This window comes from Haematobia irritans, chromosome 3 (assembly GCF_050003625.1).
Source record: "Haematobia irritans isolate KBUSLIRL chromosome 3, ASM5000362v1, whole genome shotgun sequence".
NCBI classification, from domain to species: domain Eukaryota; kingdom Metazoa; phylum Arthropoda; class Insecta; order Diptera; family Muscidae; genus Haematobia; species Haematobia irritans.
This window is the reverse complement of record NC_134399.1, coordinates 216116225-216140406: the sequence shown is the minus strand read 5'-3', so window position 1 is coordinate 216140406 and position 24182 is coordinate 216116225. Positions and strand designations below refer to the sequence as shown.

At 35.2% G+C, this 24182-nt stretch overlaps 2 protein-coding genes across 2 annotated transcripts; one reads left to right on the top strand and one right to left on the bottom strand.

The window, feature by feature from the left end:
• Positions 1-944: 944 nt before the first annotated feature.
• LOC142232119 (seminal metalloprotease 1) lies at positions 945-15868 on the top strand. Its single transcript, XM_075302834.1, has 5 exons — positions 945-1208; positions 1299-1472; positions 9421-9581; positions 9656-9931; positions 15689-15868. The coding sequence occupies exons 1-5, from the start codon at positions 1061-1063 to the stop codon at positions 15866-15868; spliced, it is 939 nt and encodes a 312-aa protein (XP_075158949.1). The 5' UTR covers positions 945-1060.
• Positions 15769-23820, bottom strand: fu (STKc_STK36 domain-containing protein fused). The gene is made up of 8 exons (XM_075302833.1): positions 23310-23820; positions 22652-23236; positions 22424-22599; positions 21420-22232; positions 21194-21344; positions 16893-17021; positions 16190-16750; positions 15769-16119 (listed from the first exon to the last, which is right to left on the bottom strand). Exons 1-8 carry the CDS (start codon positions 23418-23420, stop codon positions 16069-16071), a joined length of 2577 nt encoding a protein of 858 aa, XP_075158948.1. The 5' UTR covers positions 23421-23820; the 3' UTR covers positions 15769-16068.
• Between the last annotated feature and the right edge of the window lie 362 nt (positions 23821-24182).

Below are 24182 nucleotides of genomic sequence, written 5' to 3'. Positions count from 1 at the left end.
AGTTTTGTCAAAATTTTATTTCTATAAAAAATTTTGTCAAAATTTTATTTCTATAAAAAATTTTGTCAAAATTTTATTTCTATAAAAAATTTTGTCAAAATTTTATTGCTATAGAAATTTTGTCAGAATTTTATTTCTATAGAAAATTTTGTCAAAATTTTATTTCTATAGAAAATTTTGTCAAAATTTTATTTCTATAGAAAATATTGTCAATATTTTATTTCTATAGAAATTTTGTCAAAATTTTATTTCTATAAAAAATTTTTTCAAAATTTTATTTCTATAGAAAATTTTGTCAACATTTTATTTCTATATTCTATTGAAAAATTTTATTTCTATAGAAAATTTTGTCAAAATTTTATTTCTATAGAAAATTTTGTCAAAATTTTATTTCTATAGAAAATTTGTGAAGTACTCCTTAGTTGGTGAGGAATATTTTATTAACGTTCACTTAATTTAAAATACTTTGTTAGTTTGTAGCATTACAATTAAATATGCACTTTAGAGAGCTTTTTCGACAATTGTCTCTTCACGCTTCCTACAGTATTCTCCATATAAAACGCAAGCCATTCTAAAACAACAAAAAATAAAGAAAACTACCTTAATAGTACTACGCATTTTCAGCTTTCAAACGAAATGAACATTCACTTAAGAGGTGCGCAATCGCACATTTCATTTGTAATAATATTCCAAAATTGTTGTTTGATTACCATTCTCAATTGAGCGTTTAAGTGTTCAGTTCACATTTTTTTCCCATTCATTTTGGAAGGTGGGGAGACTCTTCAATCGTAAAACAATTGTATATTCTTACTCGTATTATAAAATTCCCATTCCATATAAATTGTAATGTGTAGAGGGGGAGTAATAAAACACAACCGAAACTATAAAAGGCCCACGATAACAGAAAAAGTCTTTCTTTAGGTCTTTGTCACTCAACAAAGAAAGTGAAGTTGATTTTATTTCAATTCTTCACAATTGTCGTCGTTTCATTCACATTCATTCAAAAGAAAGTTAAACATTTTTTGGTCAATAGCCAAAATTGCTTAACCTTGGCTGGGAAATGCATTCGTTGCGTTATCATTTACATGCGATTCTATTCTTGACATTTGCATTGACACTTTGCCATGCTGCTGTGACCAATTGGAATCCAGTAAAACCTCCAAAGGCACGATGGGGTCCAAATATGCAAATGTTGAGAAAACACAACAGTATGTGGTAACTATTACTTGTCGCAACATTCCATAGATCTCATAACATGTGGTGGTGTAATAAAACTCTTTCGTTCTTTTTTTATGTAGGTCCAGCCTTTGAATATTGGAATGATGACCATGAAGATCATATTTGGGAACACAGTGGACTCTTTGAAGGCGACATAATGTTACATCGTGAATATCTACGCAATGGATTATTGAATGAGAAAGCCACGTGGCCCGATGCTACTGTGCCATTTTATATCGATAGTCAGGATTTTAGTGAGTATTATTTGGAACTTAAATCGCGATTAACAACAAAAAGAATAATGGATCATGACAATGATAATAGTGATATACAGATTGGATGGTTTTCATCGCGACGTAAAATTTTCTATTTTCTCTTAAAGAAGAAATTTGGCCCAATAGTTTCTGTAGCCACGAAAGAATAGGGACGCTTCGTACAAACAATTCAAAGTTTTAGTTATTAAACCCGCGCAGATTGGGTTTTTTAAGAGACACAATAGACTCCTGTATTTGAAAAAGACCGTTTGATAAATGAGGTCAACAAAGCCATTGCACGCTGCACGAAAGTGACTCCGTGGTCTTTTGAGATTTTAGATAATCGACACTTAAGTATTTTTGAATGCCAGTCTTACACTCCAAAATGCCCTAAGTGCAAAAGTCCAACGGATTTCGATTCGGAATTTTTGGTGACCATTGTGCGGTAGAAATGAAGCGAGGAAGCTCATTTTTAAGTCATTCTTGGGTTGACGGGAGCCACCGTGGTGCAATGGCCATTCGGACACGGCTATAAAAAGAAGGTCCCTTGTCCTTGACCCAAACATGAAATCGGGCAGCAATCAGTGTTAAGAGAGAACCTCACCGCTGTGGAATCACAATGCACTCACTGAATAGTCTAAGTGGGCCTGAAATAGCGGACTGCCACTATACGTAACCTAACCTATTCTTGGGTGGACGCGGTCTGCGACCGAAAGGTTTGTCTACCTTGGATTCAATACTGTCTTTAGCATATTTCGCCGATAATATTGGCATTTATTTTGGCCCCATGGTCGGTAAATACGAAAAATGCGACAGCCCACTCTGTTGCCATCGGCTGCACTTGAAATCTGGTGGCCAATCGAAGTTGACCTTTTTGGCAATTGTCTTTTATATTTAGGGATTAGAGAACAAAAAACAAATGTTAATCATTGAAAATAGCATGCGTTTGAACCAAATGTCGAAGCATTTTTGCTGGTATGATTGAGGTATCTCCAAAGCATACATTCAACCACTTCTTCAGGTGTCAAGAAACGTTTAACTCCCATTTTTTTACGCACTGGAATTAAAAGAAGTCATTCTGCGCCAAGGCCAAGGATGACCCATCAAAGCGAAGGTATTTGAGTCGATGTGTGAGAACTCGCATTGTCGTGGTGAAAAGGGATACGTCTTCTGTGGTTGGTTTTCCTGATTGGATAGTACGATTGCAACATGTCCAGCATTTCCGAGAAATTTGATTGCTTCGATGTGCTTTGTGCGTGAGCAACCTGGAGCATCCATAAAGTGGACTGCTGTTTACTATGAGGCTACGTATATGAGCCTCCATAGACGTCATAGACGTATTTCGAAGCATATTTTTGAGCATTTATTTGGACCAATCGCCACAAGCATTGTTTTGAGCGATTGAAAAATTATGTGGGATCCAACGGGAATACAATTTTTTGACGAACAAATGTTGGTCCCACCAATTCATAAGGTTGCCTAAATCTCACGATAAGTCACATGGCGATCTTGCAATATGAATCGATGATTTCCGGAATATCCACCGATTTTGCGAACTTCACGAAACTCGTTTTGGAGTGAATTGAGACCTCGATTGAATTCACCATGCCATCGATAAACAATGATCCTTGACGGAACTACGACACCACGAAGGAAGATCATCGATGGCTTGTTGTTGAATTAATCCACGTCGCACGAAAATGTTAAGGATTTAATTTCTTTTTTTGAGCGAGATGAATTTTTTAATGTGCTGTAAACAATACAAAAAGCACTCGTACGTCAAAACTCACAACTTTATGAAGTCAACAGGTGTCTGATATGCAATAATAGTCGTAAATAACGAACAAAAAATATCATTATACCCTCCACCATACGATGGGGGTCATTCCGTTTGTAACACATCGAAATATTTCTCTAAGACCCCATAAAATATATATATTCTGGGTCTTGGTGAAATTCTGAGTCGATCTGAGCATGTCCGTTCGTCCGTCCGTCCGTCTGTTGAAATCACGATAACTTCCGAACGAAACAAGCTATCGACTTGAGACTTGGCACAAGTAAATGTTATTGATGTAGGTCGGATGGTATTGCAAATGGGCCATATCGGTCCACTTTTACGTATAGCCACCATATAAACCGATACCCAGATTTGGCTTCCGGAGCCTCTAGAAGCAAATTTCATCCGATCCGGCTGAAATTTGGTACATGGTGTTAGTATATGGTCATGCAAAAATTGGTCGTCATCGGTCCATAATTATATATAGCCCCCATATAAACCGATCCCCCGATTTGGCTTGCGGAGCCTCTAAGAGAAGCAAATTTAATCCGATCCGGCTGAAAGTTGGTACATGGTGTTAGTATATGGTATCTAACAACCATGCAAAAATTGATCCACATTGGTCAATAATTATATATAGCCCCCATATAAACCGATCACCAGATTTGACCTCCGGAGCCTCTAGGAGAAGCAAATTTCATCCGATCCGGCTGAAATTTGGTACATGGTGTTAGTATATGGTCTCTAATGACCATGCAAAAATTGGTCTACATGGGTCAATAATTATATATAGCCCCCATATAAACCGATCACCATATTTGACCTCCGGAGCCTTTTGAAAAATCAAAATTCATCTGATTCAGTTGAAATTTGGTACATTGTGTTCATATATGGCCTCAAACACCAATGCAAAAATTGGTCGAAATCGGTCCATAATTATATTTAGCCCCCATATTAACCGATCCCCAGATTTGACCTCAGGAGCCCCTTGGAAGGGCGTGGTGGTAGTATATGATATTTAACAATCATGTCAAAAGTGGTCCATATCAGGCCATAATCATATATAGCCCCCATATAAACCGATCCCGAGATTTGGTTTTGAAGCCACTTGGAGGAGGAAATTTCATCCGAGTCAGTTGAAATTTGGTACATTGTGCTAGTATATGGCCGTTAACTAACTAGGTCCATATCGGTCTATAGTTATATATAGCCCTCAGATAAATCGATCCCCAATCACACAAAAATTGGTCCATATCAAGTTCATAATTGTATATAGCCCCCATATAAGCGACCCCCATATTTCAATTCTGGCTCTCTACGTACCGTGCAAAAGTCCATATCAATTCGTAATTATTTGTGGACTTACCTATACATACCACGTATGGACTAACTCACAATTTAGAAAACGATGTTAAGAAGTTTTAAGATAACACAACCCACGTATTGTGGATGACAGTCTTTCGTAGAAGTTTCTACGCAATCCATGGTAGAGGGTACATAAGATTTGACCTGGCCGAACTTACGGCCGTATATACTTGTTTTAGAACTGTTCGAATTAATGCAAAACTGGTAGATTTTTTACTGTTTAGTATATTGGTAATTCATGTTGCTTTGGTAGATTTTGCCGAATATTCATGTCCAAGAAAGTAGAATTGCCATTTTCGAATTTCGAAAATTTGAAAGTTGTGCTGTATTGTGCTAGGTTTGTGCCGATTTGTGCTGCAATTTGTTTTTTTAAATTTTATCAAATAGCCGAGATATTTCGAAAAAACTTTTTTCAACAAAATTTTTGCCAGAATCGCCATTTTCGAAATTCGACATTTTGACACTTGTGCTGAGTTGTGCTAGCCGAGTACATTATTGTGCCGTTTAAATAAAAATTCTATCTCTTATAGTTTTCGAGAAATTCTAAAATTTCGAAAAATTTCCAGAATCGCCATTTTCGAATTTCGAAAATTTTAATATTGTATTAAACCGTTATCGACTTGTGCTAAGTTGTGCCGTTGAGATCACCTTTCTATCTCAAGCCGTTTCCGAGAAACAGCCAAATTAAATTTTTAAAAAAGTTCAAAAATATGTGTTTGAAAAACGCCAAAATTTAAATTTTCGAATTTCAAAAAACTGAATGTTGTGCAAATTTGTGCTAGTTCAGTACTCATTTGTGCCGTTCGAATCAACTTTCTATCTCAAACCGTTTTGGAGATATTCGCAAAAACTTTTTTTAAAAAATGCCAATTTATGATTGAAAATAGTCAAAATTTAAAATTTTCGAATTTCAAAAAACTGAACGTTGTGCCAATTTGTGCTAGGTTAGTACTCATTTGTGCCGTTTGAATCAACTTTCTATCTCAAACCGTTTTGGAGATATTCGCAAAAACTTTTTTTAAAAAATGCCAATTTATGATTGAAAATAGTCAAAATTTAAAATTTTCGAATTTCAAAAAACTGAACGTTGTGCCAATTTGTGCTAGGTTAGTACTCATTTGTGCCGTTTGAATCAACTTTCTATCTCAAACCGTTTTGGAGATATTCGCAAAAACTTTTTTTAAAAAATGCCAATTTATGATTGAAAATAGTCAAAATTTAAAATTTTCGAATTTCAAAAAACTGAACGTTGTGCCAATTTGTGCTAGGTTAGTACTCATTTGTGCCGTTTGAATCAACTTTCTATCTCAAACCGTTTTGGAGATATTCGCAAAAACTTTTTTTAAAAAATGCCAATTTATGCCAAAATAGTCATAATTTAAAATTTTCGAATTTCAAAAAACTGAACGTTGTGCCAATTTGTGCTAGGTTAGTACTCATTTGTGCCGTTTGAATCAACTTTCTATCTCAAACCGTTTTGGAGATATTCGCAAAAACTTTTTTTAAAAAATGCCAATTTATGCCAAAATAGTCATAATTTAAAATTTTCGAATTTCAAAAAACTGAACGTTGTGCCAATTTGTGCTAGGTTAGTACTCATTTGTGCCGTTTGAATCAACTTTCTATCTCAAACCGTTTTGGAGATATTCGCAAAAACTTTTTTTAAAAAATGCCAATTTATGATTGAAAATAGTCAAAATTTAAAATTTTCGAATTTCAAAAAACTGAACGTTGTGCCAATTTGTGCTAGGTTAGTACTCATTTGTGCCGTTTGAATCAACTTTCTATCTCAAACCGTTTTGGAGATATTCGCAAAAACTTTTTTTAAAAAATGCCAATTTATGCCAAAATTGTCATAATTTAAAATTTTCGAATTTCAAAAAACTGAACGTTGTGCCAATTTGTGCTAGGTTAGTACTCATTCGTGCCGTTTGAATCAACTTTCTATCTCAAACCGTTTTGGAGATATTCGCAAAAACTTTTTTTAAAAAATGCCAATTTATGATTGAAAATAGTCAAAATGTAAAATTTTCGAATTTCAAAAAACTGAACGTTGTGCCAATTTGTGCTAGGTTAGTACTCATTTGTGCCGTTTGAATCAACTTTCTATCTTAAACCGTTTTGGAGATATTCGCAAAAACTTTTTTTAAAAAATGCCAATTTATGCCAAAATAGTCATAATTTAAAATTTTCGAATTTCAAAAAACTGAACGTTGTGCCAATTTGTGCTAGGTTAGTACTCATTTGTGCCGTTTGAATCAACTTTCTATCTCAAACCGTTTTGGAGATATTCGCAAAAACTTTTTTTAAAAAATGCCAATTTATGATTGAAAATAGTCAAAATTTAAAATTTTCGAATTTCAAAAAACTGAACGTTGTGCCAATTTGTGCTAGGTTAGTACTCATTTGTGCCGTTTGAATCAACTTTCTATCTCAAACCGTTTTGGAGATATTCGCAAAAACTTTTTTAAAAAAATGCCAATTTATGCCAAAATAGTCATAATTTAAAATGTTCGAATTTCAAAAAACTGAACGTTGTGCCAATTTGTGCTAGGTTGATTCAAACGGCACAAATGAGTACTAACCTAGCACAAATTGGCACAACGTTCAGTTTTTTGAAATTCGAAAATTTTAAATTTTGACTATTTTCAATCATAAATTGGCATTTTTTAAAAAAAGTTTTTGCGAATATCTCCAAAACGGTTTGAGATAGAAAGTTGATTCAAACGGCACAAATGAGTACTAACCTAGCACAAATTGGCACAACGTTCAGTTTTTTGAAATTCGAAAATTTTAAATTTTGACTATTTTCAATCATAAATTGGCATTTTTTAAAAAAAGTTTTTGCGAATATCTCCAAAACGGTTTGAGATAGAAAGTTGATTCAAACGGCACAAATTAGTACTAACCTAGCACAAATTGGCACAACGTTCAGTTTTTTGAATTTCGAAAATTTTAAATTTTGACTATTTTCAATCATAAATTGGCATTTTTTAAAAAAAGTTTTTGCGAATATCTCCAAAACGGTTTGAGATAGAAAGTTGATTCGAACGGCACAAATGAGTACTGAACTAGCACAAATTTGCACAACATTCAGTTTTTTGAAATTCGAAAATTTCAATTTTGGCGTTTTTCAAACACATATTTTTGAACTTTTTTAAAAATTTAATTTGGCTGTTTCTCGGAAACGGCTTGAGATAGAAAGGTGATCTCAACGGCACAACTTAGCACAAGTCGATAACGGTTTAATACAATATTAAAATTTTCGAAATTCGAAAATGGCGATTCTGGAAATTTTTCGAAATTTTAGAATTTCTCGAAAACTATAAGAGATAGAATTTTTATTTAAACGGCACAATAATGTACTCGGCTAGCACAACTCAGCACAAGTGTCAAAATGTCGAATTTCGAAAATGGCGATTCTGGCAAAAATTTTGTTGAAAAAAGTTTTTTCGAAATATCTCGGCTATTTGATAAAATTTAAAAAAACAAATTGCAGCACAAATCGGCACAAACCTAGCACAATACAGCACAACTTTCAAATTTTCGAAATTCGAAAATGGCAATTCTACTTTCTTGGACATCGAATATTCCTCTCCACCTAAAAGGTACTTCACAAAATATTCTATAGAAATAAAATTTTGACAAAATTTTCTATAGAAATAAAATTTTGACAAAATTTTCTATAGAAATAAAATTTTGACAAAATTTTCCATAGAAATAAAACTTTGACAAAATTTTCTATAGAAATAAAATGTTGACAAAATTTTCTATAAAATAATATTTTGACAAAATTTTCTATAGAAATAAAATTTTAACAAAATTTTCCAAAGAAATAAAATTTGACAAAAATTTCGATAGAAACAAAATTTTGACAAGTTTTTCTATAGAAATAAAATTTTGACAAAATTTTCTATAGAAATAAAATTTTGACAAAATTTTCTATAGAAATAAAATTTTAACAAAATTTTCTATAGATAGAAAATTTTGACAAAATTTTCTATAGAAATAAAATTTTGACAAAATTTCTATAGAAATAAAATTTTGAGAAAATTTTCTATAGAAATAACATTTTGACAATTTTTTTTTTAAATAAAATTTTGACAATTTTTTTTTTTTTGTTAAAATTTTTTTATCTAAATAAAATTTTGTCAAAAACGTTTATAGAGATAAAATTTTGACAAAATTTTCTATAGAAATAAAAGTTTGCAAAATAAGATTTTTGTTTTTGGTATTTTTTTTTAGATTTTTTTTCCAAATGTTGGTAGAATATTTATGGCTCTAGTGGCAACCATGATCCCGAATTTCAATAGATCAAAGTGTGTTTGTAAGCATGTAAACAATAAAACGAACTACCCTGAAATAAATTTGTCAGCTGTCACACAAGCGGTTTAGTTGTTGTCATACTTGGCTGTAATTTCTACAACTCGATAGCACTAAACATATTGACCAACTATATATTTGATATAATTTAAAATTAATTTCACGATAAGTTTTAGTTTTTCCTCACATAACTGAATTTTTCCTTTGTTTTTCATTTCTTACAAAACCAAAACCTACTCGTACAAACGATAAAGATTAACTAAAAAATCTAAAAAAATATATGTGATATTAATACCATACAACAAGTCTTTAAACATTTGTTTGACAAATCCTATATATAAATGCAATAATAATAATTGGAAACATGATGTAATACATACCTTTGCGACAGCTACTATACATACCTAATTGTTCCATTTTTTGTCGTTTATTGAGCCCAAATATTGATTTTTGTTTTGTAAATTGATTTTTTATTTCTTCCAGACGAAACCCAAATGATGACCATCCTTAAGGCATTCAAAGAGTATCATGACAAAACCTGCATACGTTTTCGACCCTATGAAAAGGGCGACAAAAATTGGATAATATTCAAAGGAAATTATTCGGGATGTTGGTCCAGTGTTGGTAGACGACAAGGTGGACAAGTAAGTAGTTCTACAAAAATAATGAAATATATAGAAAAAGCCTACTACTAAATGATGATTCATTTTATTGACAGGTTCTCAATTTAAATACCCCAAAATGTGTAACACATGGTGTAGTTATACATGAACTATTACATGCTTTAGGATTCTATCATCAGCAATCGTCAACAGAAAGAGATGAATATGTGAAGATTAATTGGGAAAATATTTTACCTGGACATCAACATAATTTCAATAAATATGCCAGAACTCACATAAGTAATTTTGGTGTGGAATATGACTATCAAAGCATTATGCATTACAGTTCAAAGGCATTTACGAAAAATGGTAAAAATACCATAGAACCTTTGGTAAGTACACACAAAAAATTGTTTTCTGATTCAATCACCAAATTAATTGATCCAATTAATTTTTTAATTGAAATGTCTTCAGTCACGAAAATGATAGTATCAATCACAGTTTTAATTGGGCATAGAAAAAATTCTTGATTTAAAAAATTAATTGATTTTTTAGCAAATTTTAATTAATTTTTTAATTGATTCAATTAAAAATTGAATTGATGTTGATTGCAAAACTCAATTAATTTATTAATTAAAAAAGGTAAGTATTTTTAATTACTTTCTGAATTGGCTTAGAGTTTTTATTTGGATTAACAAACGATTGTTTGAAATACATTTTTAATTAAAAAAAATCAGCACTTTTTAACTGAATTAGTCTTCCGAATTTGATTAAAAAGTTAATTGTATCAATTAATTTTTTAATTGAAAAAATTTTCAACTTCAATTAACTTTTTAATTGGAAATTTTTAATGATATTTTTTTTTCTTTTAATCAGTAAAGGTGACAAGGCATTTCACCTTAGTATATATATAATAGTATATAACTATTACTAAGATTTCTATAAAAAAAAATTTAATAAGATTGTTTTCATTTTACAACTAAATGCAAGCACATCATTTGGGGGGGAAACCAAATATATATTTTCAATGCAATCCACTCTTCCTAATTTAATATTTAAAATGTTTCAGATTTATGTTTTTTAATTAGATGTATCTAATAACCAAAATTAATTTTATCTCCATTTCATTGAAAATCAATCCTTGAAATTAGCTGCTCGTGAATGAACCAAAACAAAAATTATTTGCATATTTTTAGGCGTCACAATTGTTCGCTTGATAACATTGTGGTTTGTGAAGAAAAAAGTGCTCAAAATTATAGTATTGGACGGTTCGATTTTATATTAAAGGGTGATACGGTCAAAATTTGGTCAATATAAACTTGACGTATTTCTTTCAATTTTGCATTTAAAAAACCTGAACACCCCTCATTTTGAAGGTGTGTGTGTGTAGAATGTTGCTCCTATTTTGATTTTGGAATTCACTCTTCAGTTGTCAAAATGCCGTCCAAGCAAGAAGAGCAGCGTATCAAAATTTTGCTCGCGCATCGCGAAAATCCGAGCTACTCGCACGCAAAGCTGGCAAAATCGCTAAAAGTTGCCAAATCAACCGTTACAAATGTAATTAAAGTGTTTGGGGAACGTTTGTCGACAGCCAGGAAGTCTGAATCGGGGGGAAATCGAAAACCGGAAGCCGCTGAGACGACAAAGAGAGTTGCCGGTAGTTTCAAGCGAAACCCTAACCTCTCTCTCCGAGATGCCGCAAATAAGTTGGGTGTATCGTCTACAACCGTGCATCGAGCCGGACTATCGACTTACAAGAAGGTAGTGACTCCAAATCGCGATGATAAACAAAATACGACGGCCAAAGCGCGATCCCCGAAGATGCTGACGAAGTTTGACTGCGTGGTAATGGACGACGAAACCTACGTCAAAGCCGACTACAAGCAGCTTCCGGGACAGGAGTTTTATACGGCAAAAGGAAGGGGAAAGGTAGCAGATATTTTCAAGCACATAAAACTGTCAAAGTTCGCAAAGAAATATCTGGTTTGGCAAGCCATCTGTACCTGTGGCTTGAAAAGCAGCATTTTCATAGCTTCCGGGACTGTCAACCAAGAAATTTACGTGAAAGAGTGTTTGAATAAACGTCTGCTAAACGGTTGTTCCGTACTGCTTTGGCCGGATTTGGCATCTCGCCATTACGGTAAAAAGGCCATGGAGTGGTACGCCGCCAACAACGTACAGGTGGTTCCCAAGGACAAGAACCCTCCCAACACGCCAGAGCTCCGCCCAATTGAGAAATACTGGGCTATTGTCAAGCGGAACCTAAAGAAGACCAAAAAAACTTCTAAGGACGAGCAGCAGTTCAAGGCAAACTGGCGAAGAAGGTGGACAAGGTGACTATACAAAATCTGATGGCAGGTGTCAAGCGTGAGGCCCGGCAATTCGGATTTGGAAAAGCGAAAGCCTAACTAAATATTTTTCCTGAATTTTATACTAATTGAACTTGAAAAGGAAATTTAATTTGATTTTTTTAATAAACGATTTCACCGATTTACACGCGTTTTCCCTTGACCAAATTTTGACCGTATCACCCTTTAGATCATGCATCACATCCGTAATTTTAAAGAATTCCGGACCCAAAATTTACCAAAATACAATATTGTAACATGGAAAAATGTTGCAAAAATATAGCAACAAAAAGTGGCAACGTAGCATTGTTGAAAAAAAGTGGCGAAACATGAACACTGTTCTTGAGTATTGCAAAGGCCATTCATATTAAGAAACAGTTTTGTCATTGAAATATTTGAAGCATTAGAGATTTCCGTCAACATAATTTCATAAAGTTTACTTCGAGGTGAATCTCAAATATCTAGCAGTGTCTTTTTGAGCATATTGCTGAAGTATTAGCTAACAATAGGCCTCCACTCCTTGGCATTTGTTCGGTCATTCTCAAAACACAAGGCTGTCTCTCAGGTTCGTCATTTTGGCCTGATTGGACCAAAATTGGTCCAAAAAATTTTTTATTTTTTAAATTTGGTCCGATGATTGGTAATGGTCAATTTTGTCCATATTTATCAACATGATCCATTTTTTCTAGTATTTTATTTTTTAATTCATATTCAAGGGTTTTACCAAAACTATTTATAAGCTCAGTAATGCTGGTGACATTTCTGAGAATTTCAAAGATTCTCTAAGTGGTTTCACTGGATTTTGGAACCCCGGCTTCGGCTATAAAAAAAGGAGGTCCCTTGCCATTGAGCTTAACATAGAATCCGGCAACACTCAGTGATAAGGGAGAAGTTCACCACTGTGGCATCACAATGGACTGAATAGTCCAAATTAGCCTGAAATATCGGGCTGCCACTATAACTAACCTAACCTAAAACTACAATTTGGGATACCATTTTTAATCACCCACCCATTGAAATTTTTGAGAAATTTTTGGATTCTCATATATTATACACTACACTGTAATGTGAAACGCCTTTCGGATTCGACTTTAAAAATGAGGTCCTTGTCATTAACCTAACCAATCATGCGGGTAGTACTCACTGTTGGGAGAGAAGTTAACCGCTTATAGAGTCCAGGAGACTGAATAGTCCAAGTGTACCCGAAATAATGGACTGCTATTATACTTAGCAAGCGGTCCTGCGATCGATTGAACGTCTACCCCGCTGATCTTACCAGTTATTTCACTGCAAGAAATTTGAGGATATCTCCCACCAAATCCTCAGCCACACTATTCACTGCATGGGCGGCGGAAGTACGCAGGCAGTCAGAGTCGACGGCGAAGTAATTCCGACCACAAATTACCCCTAGATTCTCGGGGTCACATTCGACAGCCTTTTTAAGAAGTCTGCCCATTCCACTGCAATTTGTGATAACCTCCGCTGTAGAAGCAAGGTCCTCAAGTCGCTTGCCGGCAGCACTTGGGGTGCGGACAAAGAAGACTTGTTGACTACATATAAGGCAATTGACTGGTCAGTGGTAAACTATGCAGCGCCAGTGTGGACACTTCCAACGAGCGACAAGCAGTGGAATAACATACACACCTGTCAGAACGCTGCAACAGGATGTTCCCGCAGTACACCCTTGGATCACAAATTACCCCAAGATTCTCGGGGTCACATTCGACAGCCTTTTTAAGTCGTCTGCCCATTCCACTGCAATTTGTGATAACCTCCGCTGTAGAAGCAAGGTCCTCAAGTCGCTTGCCGGCAGCACTTGGGGTGCGGACAAAGAAGACTTGTTGACTACATATAAGGCAATTGGCAGGTCAGTGGTAAACTATGCAGCGCCAGTGTAGACACTTCAAACGAGCGACACGCAGTGGAATAACATACAAACCTGTCAGAACGCTGCAACAGGATGTCTCCGCAGTACACCCTTGGATCACATTTATGCGGAGACCAAGCTCATCCCAGTGCGTCGACACAATTACATGTTGCCAAAGCAGTACCTCTTGGGTTGCTATCGAAGTTTTCATCCAAATCACCAAATCTTGTGGATAGGCAACCTCCAGCCAGGAATGTAAGGGTTGATCTGCACCTTCTAGAGCGCGAGATCCAGCATTATAAAAGAGAGCCTCTAGATCAGATAGCATACCAGACATGTCTGAACAGGATTCATGAGGATACTGTAGCTGCAGCGGTGAGAAGCTACAAGGTTATAATCCTGTTCTCGGTGCTAGATCACCGCCCATAGCACCGTAGGAGAGAGACCTGCCACGGCAGACCATGGTAGTTTTGGCCCAACTAGGATCAGGCAAGTGCAGCCGCCTCAATTCCTACTTATCAGTGATTTATAGAAATGTAGCTGACGTGTGTCCCATCTGTAATCAAGGCCACATGACATTCGTTACCTTTTCGCTTGCCCAGCTACACCTACCCATCTCACCACCAGATCACTCTGGACACACCCTATCCTTGTCACAGATTTCCTTGACCTGGCTACTAATTGAACTACCAAAGCAGAGAACAAAATGGATGGAACTACATTAAAAACTTTTACAACACCATACCAGTTTCGACCGAACAACAAAAAGTTGTTCAAACCTCCCTTTCAGTTATGCTGGTGTCAAAGCTTCTCTAATTTGATTCATCCGTAATGTGGTCAAGGAGGTCCTTAGTCAGTGATGCCATCACCACTAACAACCATGCAAAAATTGGTCCATATCGGTCCATAATTATACATAGCCCCTTTATAAACCGATCCCCAGATTTGACCTCTGAAGCCTCTTGGAGGAGCAAAATTCATCCGATCCGGCTGAAATTTGGTACGTGGTGTTACTATATGGTCTTTAACAACCATGCACAAATTGATCCATATCGGCCCGTAATTATATAAACCAATCCCCGAGCTCTGGAACCTCTTGGGGGAGCAAAAATCATACGATCCGGTTAAAATTTGGTGCGTGGAGTTAATGTATGGTCTTTAACAACCATGCAAAAATTTATCCATATCGGTTCAATTATATATAGCCCCCATGTAAACCGACCCTCAGATTTCTGTAGAAAATTTTGTTAAAATTTTATTTCTATAGAAAATTTTGTCAATATTTTATTTCTATAGAAAAGTTTGCCAAAATTCTATTTCAGTAAAAAATTTTGCTAAAATTTTATTTCTATAGAAAATTTTGTTAAAATTTTATTTCTATAGAAAATTTTCTCAAAATTTTATTTCTATAGAAAATGCTGTCAACATTTTATTTCTATAGAAAATTTAGTCAAAACTTTATTTCTATAGAAAATTTTGTCAAAATTTTATTTCTGCAAAAAATTTTGCTAAAATTGTATTTTAAAATTTGCCAAAATTTTTTTCTATAAAAAATTTTGCCAAAAAATTTATTTCTAAAGAAAATTTTGCCAAAAATTTATTTATAAAGAAAATTTTGCCAAAATTTTATTTATAAAGAAAATTTTGCCAAAATTTTATTTTTATAAAAAAAGCGTTTGCTGATTGCATTTAAGAGATTTTTGGGATCCTACTGCAGGGACAAAGAAAAACTCTTTTTGGTTCTTGAAAATACTTTGGGTAACATATTATACCTAAAAAATTTTACGCTAAACCACTGCAAACAACAACTGCTATTTTTTCGAATATTTTCTATGAGTGTAACATTAAACAATTAAATTTATTAATATAAAAAGTCAATTTACCCAAAAAAAACTTACTTACTTACTTTCTTATTTAAAATTATCTTCTTTCAGGATCCTTATGCCAGTTTTGGTCAGCGACGCGGTTTGTCGGAGAAAGATATTGCAAAATTAAATGAAATGTACGAAGAAGATTGCAGTAGTTATGGTTTGTTTAATTTTGATCGTTTTGGCAATTATCTTAACGAAATGATTGATTATTTTCAAGGAACACTTGATAGAATCTTTGCCTAGAATAATATTGTAATATATGTCAAAATCTTAATATAACTTTATATTATATAAAAAAATTAAATTATAATTTTAAAATAATAAAAGAATTTGAAAGAATATAATATATTTATAAATATATCTAAGTACTTGGCACTACTCTACTTTAAGTAAAGTTAACCATTTTGCGTAAGAATATTAATGCTCAATAATACCTAAAGGGTTTAAGAATAAAATGAAAATTTATGCAATTCTTCAACTGTATTTGCAGCTTCCTGAAAATAATAAAAGAAAGTCCCAATAGTTAATATACACAAAAAAAAATCGATTACCATTTCTCCTCACCTCTCTAACTTCCACATTATCATCTTCGGCCAATTGTTCAATAGCTTCTCGCACATCTTTCGACCAAGCTGCTTGTAAAGCTCTCAAACTGTATCGTGCCAATAAACGCATTAGCATACAAATTCTCAAACGCAAAAGATCATCAGTACTACGTAATAGCAAAGTTAAATCCACTCTCGATGAGAATATGATCTTTTCCACTAATTCAGCATTTTCAGGTAACTCTCTTAAAACACAACCCAATAGAGCCAGAATGTTATTAGCGATACGCAAAGCATGGACATTTTTAAATTCTTGATTGAGAAAATTTATAAGAAATTCATTGGCCGATAAAATGGCAACTGCATCACAGAATTGATTAAGGAATTGTTGATTCAAATGCACCAAATGACACACCAACTCATAGAGTCTTGAGATACATTTGATTTCTTCATTATTCATTTCATTAATCGGACGAATATGACGAGGTAAAGATGTTATAGAATCATTTTGCAGTCTTTCATAGATGAGCAATTTGGAAGCATACATTAGATTAGGAACTATTTTACAGTCGACGTAAACCTTGGAGAAAAAAGAAGAATTGTTAAAAATGTACAAAAAAAAACATTGTCTTCTCTACTGAAGGCCCATATGCTGATATTAGTCAACATAATAAAAAGTCATTTTTTATATTTTTTTATTTTCTAATGGATATACATCTTACCTTATTAATTGACTCCATAATACTTAGTGGTTCATTTAATACAAACGGCAGGGACAGTAATTGTGCCACACTTTCTATAACTTTGGGTATGGCTTTTGAATTTCGCAAAGGTGCCACAATAATGCTGACCTAGATGGTAAATAAAAATCGTTTTTTAAATATTTTACAAAACGACACTATATTCGAGCGGACCGAATCTCATATACCCTTCACCACGGACTTAAGGTCATAAAACAATGTATAATCTTAAATTGGGTTAACGTAGTATGTAGTAGAAAATTTTCGACAATTTAATGAATAGACAACTGGGACCTGAGCATTATAAAACGCCTAATAAACGCCTATATAAGAACCTGATATTAAATAGTCCTTCAAGAAGTATAATCTGAGATCGATTTATGATGTTGGTCATATAGTATTTATCACAAGAGAGAACAACCTTTTGGAAAAAGTAGCGATTTATTTTACGTTTTTCTCGAGCCCTCCTAGTCAGGGTTGGCGAATATGGAGAATATGGTGGATGAGTTGCTACCTATAGCTCATTTCAATCAAACTAATCCATTTCAGACCTTTCGAATCGTGCTAGTATAGCAGAGTAAAGTTCGTGAGTCACGAGGTTTTTCGTGAGTCACGACATTTTTCGTGAGTCACGATATTTTGCGTGAGTCACAGTTAAAAGATTTTCGTGCGTGAAGGTGCGTGAGTAAAAATTTTCTTTTCGTTTTACCTTTCTCATAGAGCCGATGTGAGTTTCACTATTTGAAACCGGCAAAAACGGCATAGTAAAGCCCTGTGATCAATTTACCCTATCCAGATAGTCGATTTGGACCACACCTTGTGAATCTCTTAAAACGGTCGCCATCGCCTTTCCAGCTTATAGGACATTCTTCACTTTCTTCAGAGCACATTTGTCATGATTATTCCTAGGACTCTGGTTGGTACCTGTGCATTTTTATATCGTACAAAATTGTGCGAAATTCTTTCGTATTGGGCTTAAAAATCGATAAGCACAGCTTTGAAATGGTTACGCTTGTTATCTGAGTTATTCGGACGCCTGCTATACGGACGTGCGTCGTAAGTAACGCTGATGGCAACGGCGTGAGTATGCGTGAGCATGATAAACAAAACAAACGTCGTGCGTGAGCCACGAAAATAACTTCTTCGTGAGTGTTCGTGAATAACGAATTTTGGAAAAATACGCTAACGAAAATAATCCCACACACGAACATATAACGTTTACGAGTTGAATTTATTTAAAATTTTAGTGACACCTAGGAAGTAAAGAGTGTTGTAACGCTTTTGATTTTAATCATGCTCATGTTTACTGACTTTAATCCTTTGTTTTTAATCACGAAATTAATCGAGCCAATTAATTTTTAATTGAAATGTCTTAAATCACGGAAATGATAGTATCAATTAAAAAATTAATTGAAAGCCAACTAAAAAATTAATTGATGCATTTAAAAAATTATTGATACTATTGTTGTTGTAACAGTTTTCAATGTAGTTTCATCCATTTTGTTCTATGCTTGTGTAGTTCAACTAGTAGCCAGATCAAGGAACTCTGCGACAAGGATGGGGTGTGTCCAGAATGATCTGGTGGTGAGACGGGTAGGTTTAGCTGGGCAAGCGAAAAGGTGACGAGTGTCATGTGGCCCTTGATTACAGATGGGACACAAGTCAGCCACGCTGCTATCAATCACTGATAAGTAGGAATTACATTTGCCTGATCTTAGTTGGGCCAAAACTGGAGAGAGACCTCCCACGGTCTGCCGTGGTCTGTATGTTATTCCACTGAGTGTCGCTCGTTTGAGGTGCCTTATATGTAGTCAACAAGGTTTCTTTGTCCGCACCCCAAGTGCTGCCGGCAAGCGACTTGAAGACCTTATCACAAATTGCAGTGGCATGGGCGGACGACTTAAAAAGGCAGTCGAATGTGACCCCGAGAATCTTGGCGTAATTTGTGGTCGGAATTATTTCGCCGTCGACTCTGACATTCAACTGCCTGCGTACTTCCGCCGTCCATGTAGTGAATAGTGTGACTGAGGATTTGGTGGAAGATATCCTCAAATTTCTTGCAGCGAAATAACTGGTAAGATTAGCGAGGTAGACGATCAATCGATCGCATATGTCATCAACAATGGGCCCGGATGCCATGATTGTACAATCGTCCGCATATGATACAATGTCGACGCCGTCAGGAGGGGTTGAAATCGAGGACAGGTAGAGATTAAACAGTCCATGTAGTGAATAGTGTGACTGAGGATTTGGTGGAAGATATCCTCAAATTTCTTGCAGCGAAATAACTGGTAAGATTAGCGAGGTAGACGATCAATCGATCGCATATGTCATCAACAATGGGCCCGGATGCCATGATTGTACAATCGTCCGCATATGATACAATGTCGACGCCGTCAGGAGGGGTTGAAATCGAGGACAGGTAGAGATTAAACAGTCCATGTAGTGAATAGTGTGACTGAGGATTTGGTGGAAGATATCCTCAAATTTCTTGCAGCGAAATAACTGGTAAGATTAGCGAGGTAGACGATCAATCGATCGCATATGTCATCAACAATGGGCCCGGATGCCATGATTGTACAATCGTCCGCATATGATACAATGTCGACGCCGTCAGGAGGGGTTGAAATCGAGGACAGGTAGAGATTAAACAGTGCCGGAGATATCACCCCACCCTAGGGAACTCCCTGTTTAAGTCTACGGGGTTTTGACTTCCTGTACCTGAATTCCACATACGACTGGCGTCCGCACAGATAATTCAGAACCCAACGCTTGGTTCCTGTCGGTAGGGACGTATTCTCGATGTCCTCGAACAGTGGGGCATGGTTGACCGCATAGAATGCCTTCGATAGGTCAAGCGCCACGAGGACCGTCCTGTGCCATGTCAAAGGATTGAGTCCCATATTGATGTGTGCTGAAATGGCATGCAAGGCTGTCGTCGTGCTATGTACCTTGCGGTATCCATGTTGATGGTGGGCAGCTGGAAAATTCTCCACAAGGCTGCGAAGGAGTAATATCTCAAGTGTCTTGGCTACTGGCGACAGAAGGGATATCGGTCTGTACGATTCACCTTTACTCGAGTCTTTGCCTGGCTTCAGTAGTGGAATCACCCTACCCATCTTCCAGACATCGGGTATAATGAATGATTCTAAGCACAAATTGAGGAGTCTGGTCAGGTACTCAACTCCCAGTATTCCCAGATGCTTCAGCATTAGCATTGAAATTCCGTCAGGGCCCAGCGCCTTGGATGGTTTCGCGCTGTTGATGACATTAGTAACTTCGGCTGTGGTAAATTGTGGTGTGTCATCGGCTCGGAGACCATGTATGCGACGAGTGGCTCTCCTTTTCGCTCTATCACTCTCTGGATGCTCGACAAACTGTCGGTGGAAAAATCTGGCGCATCTCTTCGGATCCGTCACCATCACGTCGCCAAAGGTGATTGCGATCCCATCATACTACTACTATTAATTTTTGTGACTGATTTTTGTTTCAATTAAAAAATTTGTTGTAAAGACTTTAATTGGAAAAATTTTCGTGCGTGACTACAAATTTTCTTTTCGTGAGAGAGCGTGTGTCCTACCAAACAATATCGTGCCTTGGTGTGCGTGAGTAAGATTTTCCCGTCGTGAGTGTGTGTGAGTAAAATATTACTCACGTGCACACCACCACACACTATATAAAAATGGCAGATCAACAAATAGATCTCTAGGTGAGTCAAAATTAACACACTGTACAAAACTTCAATTAAATCTGGTCTAAGTTTCCACTTTAATATTTAAAAAAAAAATCGGGGATTCATCCTATATGGGGGCTATATCAACACATGGACTAAGATGGTCCACCTTTGGTTACCCGTCTTAAGCCGATAGAATAAGGCAAATACGGAATTTTAATAAAAACAAAATGTGCTTTGTCACCCATCAAGTAACTAAATCAAGAGATTACATTGAGGCTATATCAATAAATCGGCCAATATAGTCCACCTTTCAACTTTACGCGCACATACAAAAACCACATCTGTAGCAAGTTTCACATCGCTAGTTCGTCTTGGAATTACACCCAGATCAAGAGTACAGTAAAGCCTATGAGAACTGGACACCCACGGTAGCCTAAATTTTGTCCACATGTGGGAGGTTATAAGAGGTTAATTTGAATGTGTTTATATAGCAAGTGTCCCTAGATAACTGTCCACTTTCACTGTATTCACTTTCTCGAAAATTCTCGAAAATTGATTTTTCTTTCTGCTACGTGGTGGAGGGTTTCAAAAAATAATATTGACATACTAAATTTTTTTGCTTCAATGATTCCAATTCGCCATCCAAAACCTCTTGTATGGTGCGTTCCAAAAATGCTAACCATTCCTCACTTTCCATGGGTGGACTTTGGGATTCATCACAAGAATCCCAACCAGGCATTAGACAAGGAGGAGTGTTTCTGAAAAATGCAAGAATATGTTAAAATGGTAATTGTCCGTACTGATTATTCCCAGTCAAGATAATGTCTACTTACTGTGTATTATGTTTTCCTTCAAAGGATTGATTAGATGCCTTTATCGACGCAGATTTATGTCCGCTATTCGACAAATTTTCTTGTTCTCGTCTTGAATGTCTTAGCTTTTGCGAATCATTTTCGCTGGCATTATTTTTCGAATTTTTTAATTTCTCATTGGACTCATTGATACCACAATGTGTAGTTTCCCTAGAGCCACAGTCTTTATCAACATTTTGACTTTGTGACTTGTGATTTTCTGCTCTTGAATCATTTAGTTGAGATTTTCTTTGGGTATTATCAGTATTGTCTACAGATTCTCTATTTCCTTGATTGTTATCCAGATTGTTAGTCTTATCATTTAAAGCCAAATTTTCTTGCAAAGTGTTTACTATCATATTACCATTATCTTTTACTAACTCCTCATCGGGTGGTCTAGACCGCAGCGTTTCTTCGGGAGTATTGTTTAAATCAAAATTGTCTTCCAAATTATTGAGAATCATATTGTTATTGCCATTAACATAACATGTTTGAGAATTTATTATAGGCATATGAACTCCAGGTATTTGAAACATTTCACCACCTCCTATAGGAGGTGGTCTGCTACTCAAAATTTTTCCATTATCCATGTTAATTTTATTGATCAACGTATCACCTTGAAATGACTCATTGGCAAAAGGTACAATAATGTTATCTTCAACATCGGTTTCTAAATTCTCCACATCACTTGGTGGTATGGCATTAATACTGTCACGTGAACAAGTCATATTATCTTGAGATTCGTCTAATTTTATGGAACGTAGTTTTTGATTAAGTTGACTTAAATTTGCATTGCTATGATAAAGAAGTAAAAAAAAACAATAATGAAAGATTGAAAAAAATTTCAAAAATTCAAAAATTAAATTATTTGCTTTAAAGTTATTGTTTTTTATTAATTAGTAATTTTTTTAGCTTCTATATATTAGCCATTTGGGCTTATTTTATTATCTTAATAAATAAAACAAATATTGTATAATGACACTTACCTGTCCTTGAATGTAGTAGAGGATTTTGTCGATTTAATTTTCATATTCTGGGGATTAACAAAAGGCGAATTTTCAGCTTTTACCCCAGCCTTTATATAAAGTCTTCCTTCAACAAAAGGATGACATAAGATTTGAGCCCAACTAGCACGCATGGTAGGCTCCTTCTCCAAAAGTCCCTAGATTACACACATTGCTATTAGGTTTTCAAATATAAATCTTTCTACTCACTTGCAAAAACGATCTACTATCTTTACTTAAATATCCCGGATATGTTACTTCGTCCTTTTTAATTATTTTTATTAAATGTAAAATTGAAGTTGTGCTAAATGGCGGATGACCAATCAAACATTCATATGAAATACAACCCAATGACCAGATATCAGCTTGGTGATCATATGGTTTCTCCTCCAAAAGTTCGGGAGCCATATACAACGGTGTACCTTTAATGGAAGTCAACATATGTGTACTCATGGTCATATTGCGGGCCAAACCAAAATCACATAATTTCGCTCTTAGCTCTTCGTCCAATAAAACATTTTGCGGTTTCAAGTCGCGATGCAGAATGCGATTGGAATGCAAATAATACAAGGCCGATACTAAATCACAAATCAAACGTTGACCCTTATCCTCACGCAAATAACCATTGCGTTCCATATATCTATGCAAATCAATGGTGGCAAACTCCGTGACAACCACCAAATCATGTTTAGTCTCAAAAGATTCCAACATCTCAATAACATTGGGATGTTTTAGATGAGCCTGTATTTCACATTCCCGGCGTAGGGTCTTCAAGTCTCGACTGGTTCGACCTCGCTTTGGATTCAAATAAAGAAACAAACATTGTGTTAAGGAATTTGTGAATTTTTCCACGAAAAAAAAAACTTACCTTTGAGATAACTTTTATGGCCACAATTTGATTGTCATCTTTTCTTACCGCCCGGTATACATGCCCAAAAGATCCCTCTCCCACCATAGCATTCACCTTGTAGCGATGCATTTGTGCATCTAACTCTAAAAACTGATCAGATGAAATTTGCTGCTCCAAAGGCTGAAGACAAATCTGGGGTTCGGTTTATATTGGGATATATGATACAAGAATCGTTAGAGACTATATTTCCTCATGCGAGGTCATTGACATTTTTATTTTATATTATTTTTATATGATATTTATATTTTTTCCATATTTGCTAAAACATTTACGACTGTTTTTTATTGATATGTAACAAAAATAGTTTAACACTTCCAAAATTTACAAAGACGATAGCAGCGATGAATTTGGTTCATAACTTTAAATTTTTCATTTATTATTTGCCAATTTATTTATTAATTTCGCTTACAATATTTGTTTACACTTGTTGCACAAGCAAATTTATTTAACCATTGGTGCAATTATTGACGGCATTTGACAGCGCAAGCGAAGACTACTCTGTATTAGAGGTTATTGGTGTTATTCGACGTAGTGATGGCAGACATCGCAAGATGGCGTTGATGTGAGCCTAATAATTTCTAAAGACGGTGTTGCCGTTGATGATTTCTAAAAAGTGAAACAAAAGGTGTCACTCGGTAGCAACGCTAGTCAAATAACAAAATATTTGGGTCGATAGAGAATTCAATTTTAAGCCTAGTACTAAGATCACGTTTTCGCACGAAAAACTGTTATACTCCATATAAAAAACGTTAGCGCGGAATAAATGCGAAATCTTTGTTTTAAGCTTTTTAATAACATATTTACACAATCCTGGATTTTTCGCACGAAAAA